General features: G+C 48.3%; 2 protein-coding genes across 10 annotated transcripts in view; one reads left to right on the top strand and one right to left on the bottom strand.

Moving 5' to 3' along the window:
* The window catches only part of Kdm3 (Lysine demethylase 3), a 368,071-nt gene that overhangs the window by 327,268 nt on the left and 27,862 nt on the right, over positions 1-12,941 (bottom strand). For 4 of the 5 annotated variants that reach the window (XM_076438302.1, XM_076438306.1, XM_076438304.1 and 1 more), the window contains exon 1: positions 4,983-5,139. The exons of the other annotated variant lie outside the window; for it this stretch is intronic. In XM_076438302.1, coding sequence (XP_076294417.1) covers positions 4,983-5,138 — 156 coding nt within the window. In that variant the 5' untranslated portion in view covers position 5,139. Of the gene's footprint in view, positions 1-4,982; positions 5,140-12,941 lie in introns of those variants that run through there. 5 annotated transcript variants of the gene reach the window in all.
* LOC143215815 (uncharacterized) overlaps positions 8,313-12,941 on the top strand; it is a 32,089-nt gene continuing 27,460 nt past the window's right edge. Inside the window, exon 1 of one of the 5 annotated variants that reach the window (XR_013010452.1) lies at positions 8,313-8,470. The gene's annotated coding sequence lies outside the window, so the exon portion shown is untranslated. The other 4 variants (XR_013010451.1, XR_013010449.1, XR_013010453.1 and 1 more) reach the window with 4 other exon arrangements.

Here is a 12,941-nt window from a genome sequence, read left to right as displayed (position 1 = left end):
CAGCGGGGACGAAAGAATTTTTCAACCGGACATAAAAATACTGCATCGAACCGAAACGTATCGATCTCCTCTTGCTAAATCCTAAGACGCCATTAGATATTGCTTTATTGTTATTAGTAGACTGCGGATTTTATGCATTTATGACAAAAATGGGCACGTACAGTTTAAAGCAGTGGATGTGTTGAAAATATTTAAGGACATCAATGTATTAGTTTCAGCTTACATAGTAGGATAATTAAAAGTAGAATACAATTTTTATTTGGCTCCTGTGTCCTGCAATCAATACGGACATCTTTTATTTTGCATAATGATCCGAGCAGTCCAGTTATTAGACTCTTTTCTAACAATCTTAACAGGTTGAAAAGAATACTGGGTGAACATTTCGAGTTTCCTGCCTCTTTGCAGCTAAGCATTTCCCGTGCATTATACTAATAGAGATCGAAGAGCACTCCATTGCTCGGGAATTCACAAAATCACTGCGCACACATCGTTCGAGTGTTTAAAACGTTAGCGTCTACCGCATAACGCGCATCGCCCGTGTAAACGTTCAACGCTGGCGAACACGGAGCGAGGAAAAGAATTATCGGTGAAATCTCATGGAACAATATCGGGGAATTTCAACTATAAATTTAACTATAAATCCGGCGGACGTGCTATCGTATGGAAATCGGGGCGTGTCTATAAAATTCGTAACGAAGCCGGTCTGTATGTTAATGGGGGAGCCATTTAACCGCGTAAAGCATCTCGGCATAAATTTCGCGACCCGGTATAGAAAACACCGGGCCGATCGGGGAATTATACTTGACCGTTGAATTACATTTAAATGATTTGAACGGTGGCGCTCGAAACGAATGTCCCTCGGACAAAACAATTTTGTCGGTCGTATAATTGCCGGTGTTACGTGCGCGGCTAGGTTCCCGGAATATTAATGTTCCCGTTATATAATCGTAAATAGTAATATTAATGCCAACATTTTTATTGGTATTAAATAGAAGAATAAATTAGAGTGACGCTATTCTCTTACAACCTCTTCAGCCGCACCACCAGTTACCGATCAGTATATTCGAATAAATAGATTTATTGAATGTCCCTCTGATCTTTGCGGTCTCGATCAATTTTTATTCTGAAAATTTTAAGAAACAAATCGACGACAAATCCGAAAATCGTGAGTTTGAGCGTGGGCGTGCTTCCGAAAACAAGGAGGCCACTCGAACGAAGAACTTTGTACCTTTAACCGTGAGCAGATAGCATCTGCCGATGAATAATTCATCGAGTACTAAATTCCACGATAAAGACGAATGGAAAAGAAAAGAAGGACAAAGAATGCGTCGGTGACATTTCTTAGATAATCGTGGTAAATTTCAACTGTAATTAGCATCGTGTGGAGGACCGACGTCGACGTCTCCGTCGTCATCGTCGTCGTCGTCGTTGACGTGGTGCCGTTATCGTGTCGGCAAGAACAATTGGACGCGTTCGAGGATCGGACAAACGTGATTGCAAAAGCTCGACAGACTCGGTTGCATAACGGAAAAATTAATATTCCCCGGGAGACGCGATCTCCTTCGACTGTGTCCGGGGTTTCTGTTCTTGCGAACAGAAACGCCGGGAATTGCAAGTGGTCTCGGTCGCAATTCCTGGATATTGTTCGCCAGGGACACCTCCCCCCTTTGAATTTACAAAACTGTACTATTTTCGAAACTTCTGCAAATAAAAAGTTGCCGAATACCCAGGAAAATTCGAGCTCGAGATTGCTGTACACAAAAGGTATAGTGGCTCTTTGTATATCGATATTAAAAAACAATTGTTTGGACAAATACTTTTATACGTGTATTCTATGTAATGTACAGTAAATATGCAAAAAAAATTCTTTTGTTCAAGTATGTATATCTACCGACATTGACGATACATATAATGTATAGTCTTTTCAAAGAATTTTTTCCTACAGTGGATACTCCCAAGGCTAAATAACTTTCCTGCGTACGAGATGCTTTATCTGCATTGTTTTTGTAAGACACGATATTTTTATTGAAAGTAAAATGCAAGTTTCGCAATATCATTCTCGAAGACGTGAATGACGATTAATCGTTTTCTTGATAGGTCCTAGACATTTATATCCAAGAACGAGCGACTGTCAAGGACAAACAACTATTACGTGTACAGAGTTCGTTATCTTCATTCTTTAATGAAAAATAGTATTTTTGTTCGAGTCAATGTAATTCTTTGGAGACACAAAGAGCGATAAATAATTTTCTTGATATAGCTCGAGCATTTCAAGTTTGGAATGACCAATTGTCAAGGCCGAACAACTTCGCTGCGCAGATCGTTACCTTGATTTTTAAAAATGAAAGACGAGATACTATATTTGCTTCGGTAAAAATAATTCTCGAATATCGTTCTTGGAGACACGAATGACGATAAATAATGTTGTCGGTGTATTCTAAGCATTTCAATGCAAGGACAAACAGCTTCGCCGTATACGAAGTTGTTTGTCCACGATATTTTTAAAAGAAACAATGTTTTCGTTGGAATGTAAATAATCGAGAAATAAATTTTTAATATTCCCACGACAGGGGGGGGGGGAATGCAATAACTACCCCTGAAGCTTTCGGGGTGTAGGCAGTCGAGAATTTCCGCGGACAGGCCGCGGATTGCGAAACCCAGAAGCGAAGATGTTCGTAGGATTTCTTGGCAGCCGAAACGAGGAGGAAAATGAGTGATATGCTAATTTTCCAGCAGTCGCATCTGGACTGGCACAATCACGGCGCCCCCGCCCCGCACTCCTGACAAATACCAGTGGCGTAACGCCTCCAGCTCGCGTCCTCGAAAACTGAAATAGTTATGACCTGGCGTCGCGATAAAGGAAAGAGAGAAGAAAAAAAATATGGAAAAAACGAAGCTCCCAGGTAAGTCGCTCGATCAGGGGATTATGTAATTCTGACAGAAACGACCGCGATTGGACGGTTCGCCTATGCTTCTTGGTAAGTTGGTAGCAGCTTGTTGCTCCACTTCGCGTTTTGGCAGCGAGATATCGCGGCCGTTTAACCTTGCTTATCGCCGATCAAGTTCGACCAGGCGCTCTCCACCTCCTCAATGGACCTTCGATAATATCTGTCCACCGTCGAGGACACGCACCATGATGCAACAATTCCGTATTCGTGGTAAACACGATGCACGCGGGCTTGTGGACAGCTGTTGGATCTTATCGTCTTCGTACTGGAGACTTCAAGATTATTCGAAAAGACTGTAGAGCCAACGATCGACGGCCGCTTAAAGAATTTAGATTCCCTGAATACTGGAGCAGTAGAGTCTATCCGGACTAGGTCTCTGCGCGACTTTGCGACTATAGACACTTACTTCGATCATGTTTTGTCGAAGGCGATCGACGGTGGACTGTGTTTTTCACTGGAACTCGAACGAGTCCGTCCGAAATTCCGTATAACTCCTTTCGAATCCATTATTTAATCAAAACAAAGACGTAGTCGTCGAGCTTCGAACCTAGTCAAAGAGACTGAAGAACTTCAACGATGGTTTAAAGAATTCAAGTTACCCGGAGCTGTGCTCGGGCTATCTGGACGTGGTCCGCGCGACTTCACGACTATAGGAGCCTATTTCGATCATGTCTTGCCGAAGAGAATCGACGTTGGCTTGTATTTTTCCCTGGAACGTGAACGAGTGCGTCTCAAACACTGTTTAGCTTGCTTCAAATCCATGATCGAACGAAAACAGGGTCGCGGAGCCGTTTTATACCGTTCGCCGCGGCTCTTCGAGGAATGTGCTAGTCTAAGGAAACGCGTTGAACATTTCCCGCGCAAATTATTTCCGATTCAGCCGGCTAAACGATGATACGACGATGTATAATTTCGTTTGATACGCCTCGACGCGGAATAAACGCGTTTTCGAGCACGTATTTAGCAGATAAAGAACGGGGACCAGCACGCCTCGATGCGTAGAACGCGGAGTAACATTTTTTCGGCGAGTAATAAATAGTTCGTCAACATGTTTGTCTCTTTCGAAATTCCCGTAGTCGTAAAGTTTCTCAATTATAACCCCCCTCGCTCAGGTTTATCGTAACCTTCGTCCCTGAATGATTTTTCGACGCGATCACAAAATTCCACGATTCTACTCTCGGTGCCTCGCGAAAAAAGAAACCGAATACACGCCGCGCGCGCGTGCATGGAAACGATTAGCCATGAAATTTCACCGGAAATTTGAATAACAAATGGCACGTCACTGCGTGAGCGAGTATTAATATTAATACCGGCGGAGACGGTCCTCTGCGCACCGAAGGTAAACATACATTCAGAACGAACGCGAGCATACGCGAAAATACGCGATGTTTATGCAACCATGCTTTCTGTTTCGAAGTCCCAGCACGACGAGCCCAGGGCTACCTTTTGGAAACAGCGCGAGAGATGAACAACCCCCATTCCCGGTTGCGTAAAGATAATATTCATTCTCGCACAAACATGTCGAGTCTAAGTTCGTACGAGAGAACAAATTTGCTGGTTTAACCCTCGCAGCCGAGTTATCTACAACTGTGCCGTAATACGACGCATATGATTGACATATGAGAATGTAAGTAAGAGAATGTTTCTAGGAAGCGTAGAGGGGTTATCAGGTCTATTTTCGTAGTAATGTCGCGATACAATTGTAGTATTGAGGTAGGCTCCAGCTGACCATGGAACCTGACCACGTCCAACGTAGGCTACGCAAGATGCGAGAGTTCGAAGCTGGATCGCGTCTACAGATCGAGGTGATAGATGATAGAATGCGAAGTTCGAATATTGGGAAGGTCGGTCGGTAATGTAAACAGAAACGGCGTGTCGCGCGCGATGTCAGATAGACAGGATGCATCGAAACGGGGTCTGCTCTACTGTTCTGTGTACATATAATAGTTCGGAAGGTGTTGTGCGGAAGACGCGCGCTTAGCCCGCAACGGAGAAACGGGCAACCTAATTAAATAATGAAACGGCAAGACCTACCTGCAGATCATGACAGCCGTTATCCCTGTGACTGGCAGCACGAATCACCCCTGCACGCCACCCCCACTCACTGATCTTATTCACCTTTAGCTTGGTGAAACCACTCACCGAGAGAAACCTCTTTCCCACGATCTCTTCGCGAAACTTGTACGCCATATTATGGATCGGCAACCGCGGCGTGTCGAATCCGCGAATTCGGATCGCCAGCCGGGTCTTCCAATCACCCTTTCTCCGCCTCTATCTATCTATCTGCTTCTCGTTCCCTCTCCGGTTCCCTCGCACGCTCTCTCTCTCTCTCTCTTTCTCTCCCTCTCTCTCTACCCTTCTATCTCTGTCGTTCTCTTTTCCTCTATTCCGATCCTCCGGCGAGCGTGCCTCTCCCCCAAAAAAGAAAACCCCACGTAGCACAGAACCGCGGTGAAGAACAACTGAGAGCACCGATCACCACTTCGTTATTTTTTCCACCAAGAACACCAGAAACAACACAGTTGCACTCGGAGAACTCTTCTCCTCGTGATCACGACGGACCAACAAACAACAGGGCCATGAGGCGCGCACGATCCCCCTTTCTATCTCTTTCTCTCTCTCTCCCGATCACTCCCTCTTGCTCTTTCTCTCCCTCTTCCTCCTTTCTTCTTTCGACAGTCGGCCAAGCACCAACACCAGCGGGGCACAGCCACTCCTTGCTCCTACATGCACGTCTGGACAAGACGGCCGAAAACTCTCCGGCCGTTTCGGACGATGCGCTCCGTTCCTTGCCGGGCGAGCGATGTATCGTCTTTTCCTTCCTTCTTTTCTTCCGTTTCCTCGGTCGCGCTCCTTTTACAGTCTGTTCCACCTGCGCGGCCCCCGTCTCCCCGTTGTCGACGGCGACGACGACGACGAGGACGACGAAGACGACGACGACAGAGGTGTCGATGCCGATGACGATGACGATGATGATCCCCGGAACGACACAGAATTCTACCCGGTCCCTCACCACGTCCAGGACCGAACCGAACGCCGGGGGGACACTTTTCAAACTTCCGGCCGCACACCGTGGTATTACTTGGCCGCACACTATTCGGTTGACGGTGACGGCGGCAGCGCGGTAACCAAGCACTCCGAACGGTACCAGTGTGAACGTGAGAGTGACGCACACATGACCGGCCAGTGATATCGCGTAGCGCGCACTGCGGGCGGACGGCAGGGAGGCACGGCTCCTTCCCGCGGCTCGTGCCCCCTCCCCCGCCTTCCAGTCCATCGTCCCTCCCCCCTCCCATGGCACCTCGCCGCCTTCTTCGCCGCCCCCTCGGCCCCTCGCCCCGCCTCACCCTCGAGGCAAGCCGTACCGCTCCACGCCGCACCGCGCCGCCACCGATACTCCCCCCTACCCACTACTCCTCTCCCTTCTAGCCGCACATCTCACCACCGACACCCTCCCTCTCCCGACCCTCTCGCTCTCCTTCACCCCCTGCGCACCGCCCCTCGTCCTCCCTGCACCCTGCGGCCCCGCACCCCCCACCCCTCTCTACATCTTTCTTCTCTCATCTGTTCTCTTTTCTTCGTTTCTCTCTTCTCTTCTCTCTGCCATCGTGCTCTCCCTTCGGTTCTCTCTTCACTATTCCTTCTCCTTCTCTTTTTCCTCCGCTACTTCTTCTTCTTCTTCATCTTCCTCCTCCTCTTTCTTCCTCCAAGTCTTTTCGTTTCTCTGTTTCTCGCAATGACGGCATGGCATCCCGACCGCCGACGTTCTCTGTCGCCTTGCTGCCACCCATCGCCACACGCCGACCGTGTGGGGTGAGACAGTCTAGGGCCGTAGCACCGACCGACCGCGAACGAGGCGCACAGGGCCGCAATTCCGCGAGAAACGGAGAGGGGTGAAGTGCCGACTCGAGGGTCGCATTACGAGGGCGGACTCGGGGGGATCCGGCGCCTACGCTGTCGCCGCTAGCCATGGCTACTCGGCCTCTCCGCGGCGCCAGGCCCCGCGATTCTCGCGCCTATGGGTTCGAACACGACGCGCTCCTCCCTTATCTACCGCTGTGTTCCCTTCGTTCCATAATCTTTGCTCCACAAATGTTTTTTTATGTACGAGTACAATGACCTTCAATCTATACCTGATCCGGGAAGCTCAGTATCACAGTTGTACCTCCAAGTCAAGAAATGTTGCCGGTGAGTTCAGTGACCTTAAAACTACCCCCGACCCAGAGAACTAAAGGGGAAATGTTTTTTTTAGAAGGCCAGTGACCTTAAATCTAGCCAACTAATTGCCCTAATCTAATTACATTTCAGCATTGTTTTTCTCGTTTTAACCCGTTGCCGTAACGTTTTCTTCGCGGTTACAGTGATTAAAACGTCTTTATCCCCGAAAATGTCGTAGAAGAGAAACGAAAATTTATATTTTTTGTATGGTTATATTTATTTGAATACTTAAATATTGATCGCAAACGAATCAAATTTTACTTCATCGAAAAAGAAAGGCGTAACATTCATACTTGTTAGACTTCGTTAAAATCTTCGTCACGAGTCTGACTCGTTAAAATACGGCAAGGGGTTAAGAAGAGAGGGTGTCGTAGCCGTTGCTGGCAAAACACATCACGCATGAAGAAATTCTTCTCAGCTTTCGCCGCTCAATTTATTTGTTTGCGCAGGGTTAGTGGCCCGGAAGAGGATTCATTGGACCCATCCACCCCCGACGTGTCTTCGCGTTAAGTGTACAAACATTGTTTATCCGCTCCTTTGTCAGTCACCAGGTACATACGTGTAAACATACCGTGTGATGCATGCTATTTTCGTGTGTTACTAGACCGGACTACCGTTATGCTACTGCAAACTTCAAACCATCTGTATTACAATGTATAGACTGCGGATCTTTATGCATTTATAGTAAAATTGAGTAGATGAAATTCAAAATTGTTGAAATATTTAAAAAATTGAAGATGTCAATGTATGATTTCTCCTCTATTAAAATCATCAAGGGAAGAAACAACATTCAATTGGGTTTATATTTCTTGCAATCGATGCAGACTATTTTTATTTCGCATAAAGATCCGCAGTCTAACAATGAATCTCCCACCTTAACGGTCACAATAAATAGTACGCAATAATAATTGTATGCAAAAATTTGTAAATAGGATTTCCGTAATTACCAGAAAAACAGTCATGAAAATAAATTCGAAAGGCTCAAAAATATAATGCAATTTGCAATAATGTATTAGCGATGAAAACTACAGATATTTTCACTGGTCGAATCGTAGCGGCAGGCACTGAGTGCCCCCAGTGCGCGGCGCCCGCGGTTCCTACGTCCCTGCGGTCACGTGACGAAAACACGACGTGACGTCACACGCGCAGCAGCAGCCAGCTGCCAGTCCAACATGGTTGACCTGTGAGCAGCGGTGCTACGAACGGCTGTCCGCATTAATCGCTAGTTTCTTCCGATCGCGCGCGCCCCGTTAACCATCGTGAACCGTTAATATGATATCCTCGATCGTCTCGCGACTCGTCATGTGAGTATTCAAGTTCAATCGGACCGAGGGCCGGTGGAAATACAGTGCGGGGAGAAGTACATAGTCAGCTGCGCCTGGATTCTCGCCATCGTTGACCCAGGGTTGTTCGAGTCTGTTTTGTCGGTTTACGGTCAGTTCACCTAAAAGCTTCTCTCTCTCTTGCGGCCAATACTGTCTGCGCACGTTTTCCGCTCGCTCTAACTCGCGAAAAAAATAGGTTTTGTGTGCCCACACACACCGAGTATCCACGGCCGTTGTCCATTTTCGCATTCACCCCTCTGGCGACGTAGGGGGTGAGCAAAGATGACGCTGCCGTACGATACGCGAATCGGGGTGCAGTGTTTTTTCCCAGTGATCTGTTGAAAAAAAAGCGATCGTGTCCCTATCCGAGGGGGAGCCGATGCTTCGTTGTCCACGGAATTATGTCATCGCGTCGCCGCACCGCGTCCAATCCTGCTGGAAAGATTTCCATGTTTGGTTACAAGCTTCACGACGAGCTCTAGCCGTTGCACTGCGGTTACATTTGAAAATAGTAACGGTCGAACGGTTATCGATTCGAGGGCTCCTCGGGTACGTTCACAGTTCTGTCTCACAGGGGTCGTGTGTTCGCGTAGCCGAGGTTAACGAAGGTAAGCGGAACATCTTTCGTATACATATCCTTATTTGGAGAACGGCCGGTAAACAAGCAAGGTCCGTCGCCTTTAACGAGGCCGCGCGAAATTGTAACCGTGAAACGGATCTTTTTTTCCCCCTATGGAAAACCGACGCCGTGTACGTTCGATCGAGCGAAGTTCTAGATAGACAGCTACGAAATTCTGCGACGGTGGTGAAAGTGCACGATCATCGCCTCGACATCTGTTTCGCTTACTAGACTTGGAGGCTCGTACGCTGCGAACCTAACCTAACCACCGAGTTTCGGGTCCCAACGCCAGGCGCCTACTCCACCATTGCGGACGTACCCCTCGGGTTGCGACACCTTGCTCATAATCAAAACACCTTGCACAAACGTGAGAACCCTGAGAACAAAATTTCTTATTTTTATTTCCTATTTTCCGTGGTGTCGAAAGCTTCATCCACCGAGTTACAAATATAGCAATGCCTCGGGATTGAGACGTTAGAGGTAGTCAATTTGGGACTTCGGACCCACCGTGTTCTTGTACCGCCGCTTTGTCAGAATATCTTTCTAATCTAACTGATGTATGTATGAATGTTGGCCTGCCCTTTAGGAGCACTCTCTCCATGACGACTTGCTTCGCTCCTCTCGCACCCGGTCGAGCACGTCGGGTGCCCGCTAGTCGATACCATAATAGAACTAGTTCGGGCGCATTTGGACATGTTCCATGCTCTGGATTGATATAGGCATGTGCTCTCGCTCTTTATTCCTCGTACCCATTTTCCACGCGGCGTGCCGAGTGCGTTTAAAAATAGCCGGACGCGCTCGAAGGAGGACAAAACGCGGCGGCCGAGGGGGTGGGGCTCTTTTGTGATCCTCTTGAGGCTCCTTTGTGGCCTCGGTGTCAGCTGATCGAGTCCCGTTGCCTCACAAAGCGATACAGTCTATCGACGCAGTTATCTTATCAGTCCGAAGATTTGCGAGCCTCTAAGTGCTTCCCGGTCGCTTCGGAGGGGAGCATGGCTACGATTTTTACGCTTGACGACACAAAAACAGTGGATCGGTTGTCGAGATACCGTTGGTCCTCCCGCGTCGACGATTTTTATCAGGGCCCTACGGTGCGCGCATATGGTAACGAGGCATCGACGCGTAACAGATTCATATGTACACGCTCTCGGCTGGTGACAAACGTCTCGGACGTCAGCTGATTCGGTCGACGTCACCACGACGGGGACACGTTCCTCCCTGGCGTCGCGCGGACTCCCGTCGAGGGAGCACGTTTTGTTGACGGCGTTCCTTGACACGCTGGCAACCTCGCGCCGCCGCCAGTCGTATCTACACGTGTGCATATTAGCGATCTCGCGGAGCCCGTGACTCATGCACGCTGCACTTGACAATAAACTGGAACGAGGCGATGACACGTTGATCTTGGTCCGAGCGGTGGTCCGACGTTTCTTCTTCGTGAAACTTGTTTGCGCGATGATTACATTGCCTTGGGTCAATCTCCAAATACTAAAGTCCGTCTGCTTATTGCTACGACACAAATAAAACGCGTGGGAAGTTATCTAGCGGTCCAGAGGACATTGCCGGTGCTTGCGCCACCGTACGATATCCCGGTATCTGTTCTTTTTTTAGCCCCGCTGCACGGGACATGCACAATTTGCTTACAAGCTACAGTTTTTCAGCGGAACGATCTATCGTCGTCGATTTCGTGCCGTAATTACTCGAACCACGTTGCAGAGAGAAAGGCTCCCTCGGCTAAACTGCGGGATAGATTCGGTAAAAAGCCCGCTGACACCGAGTGATTGCGAAATACGACCTTGTTGCACTGCGAGCGATCGCACGCTTACTTCTCGGACACTCTTCCTTTCGTTTCCTGTACGCTTGTACGGGGTCCAGGATAAAATCGCGGTACAAGCAACCGAGAGCCTTCTGCTCCGAATTTTTCTCCTTGCGGTACACGGGGGACTCGGTGCGACTTCTGAGGTATGGGGGGCGGTTCCATAGCGAACCGGAAGGGAAAGGCAGGTTCCTGGCTTCGTGGTGCGCTTCATGGTGGTGGTTGATTCATTAGGGCATCGCGGCGTCATTCTTTGACGGGTGTTTTGCTTCTCAATAATATCACGCAGGACTGTTATCTCTCCTCGCGACTCATTGTGCTCTCGAAGTCGTGTGATTCACGTTTGCTCGGCCGCCTTTGTACGCCGGGGACACATTGTCTCGATCAAGAAACACACGCGAGACCGTTTTCCTTTCACTTGGACGGAACGCGCCGTGTCCTGTGCACGTGTGTGCGCCTTTCAAAATCTGTAGGAGCTCTCTCAACCGCGACGGACGAGTACACGGCGAAGTGTATCGACTGCAATCAAACTCTCGATTAATTTCCTTCCCTCGGCCTCTGTCCAGTATCGACAAAATCGCGACGGATCCAGCGAGAAAATCTACCGGCGGAAGGAAATAGGCAGCTCGGGAGATGCTTTCTTCATAGACCAGAGGAGAACGTGGTTGGCCGTTGGATCGATGCCCGGTTGGCAACAGGAGGGTGGTTCTGCTGGTGTACACGAGGCAGGATGGCCGTGCAGCACCCCTCGCGCTCTCTTTCGCCGCCCTTTCTCTCTCTTGCGCTCTCTCTCTCTCTCTTTCTTCTCTCTTCTCTTCTTTTCTCTTCACTTCTGGTATTCCCGTTACAGCTGTAAGGGTGGCACGATTCTCCGACGGCCTGCCGAGAATCGATATTTCGTTTCAGAAGAGATCCCGCGTTAACCTCTCGCGTGTGCACGCCACAGGCGTCTCTGAACCTCTCCTAGGCAGCTAGTTTGCCAGCGATGGCTGTTGCTTGATTCTTCCCCCTTTACATTACGCATCACGATGCTAGAGGATAGTCAGTGCTAGATAAAAATCACTTCAGAATTTCTTGAAACTTTTTCCGGATTTTACAGCCGTTGGAGCTATCTATAATCTAGCGAAAGGCCAGCCAACTATGGCGGATGATTGTTGATTCTATATTTTCTCGTTGGCACCGGTAACAACCGAACACAAAATCCGCAGTCTGGTCGATACCCATAATTAGACAGCGGATCTTTATGGATTTATAGCAAAATCGAGTAGATGAAATTCAAAATTGTTGAACAATTTTAAAGATCTAAGATGTTAATATATGATTTCTCCTCTATTAAAGTCATTAAAGGAAGAAATAACATTCTATTTGGTTTCTATCTCTTGCAATCGATGCAGACAATTTTTATTTTGCATAAAGTTCCGCTATCTACCCATAATCATCGATTCACAGTTCCAGCAGCACATTTTTGTACCGCAAATGTAAATCGAGTAATTACTGAAGAGAGCAGGCATCGGGTTATTGATGCTGAGGCTATGCCTAGCTTTCTAGGCCAGTTTCATCATAGGTGATCCGGCTGAAGTTTTAATTACTGGGCCCAGCATCCATTGAAAGTTTCGGCGCGAGCTTTTTGAAAATACCGAGGGGGTGTTTGCCCCCAGCAACCGACTGCAGTAGCGCGCGACGGTCTGAATGACGCGGGGCGATGATTAATTTTACAAATGCCATGCCAACCGGGTCGAGATAAAACCTATCGACTCTGTTCCCGCTGTCTCTCCCACACCTCGACGCCGCGCAAGCACACACGCTCAATCTATTTACCTAGCCACTGTGTTTCATTCCGTGACCCATATCCCCGATGTTGCTGAAAGGTATCTCATTTTCTATGGATGCAGCGGTTTCTTTCCGTGTTGCGGCCGCTGCAAACCGGATTCTCAATTGAACACTCGTGTCAGTTTCGTTCAGCGATTGTGCGCGGTTACAGCGGCTCATTGGAATACAATACTCCGCACTTGTACAAC

The sequence above is a fragment of the Lasioglossum baleicum genome, chromosome 14 (assembly GCF_051020765.1).
Source record: "Lasioglossum baleicum chromosome 14, iyLasBale1, whole genome shotgun sequence".
Classification (NCBI taxonomy): domain Eukaryota; kingdom Metazoa; phylum Arthropoda; class Insecta; order Hymenoptera; family Halictidae; genus Lasioglossum; species Lasioglossum baleicum.
Note: the sequence above shows the minus strand (reverse complement) of the source record. Positions and strands in the feature narration are given on the sequence as shown.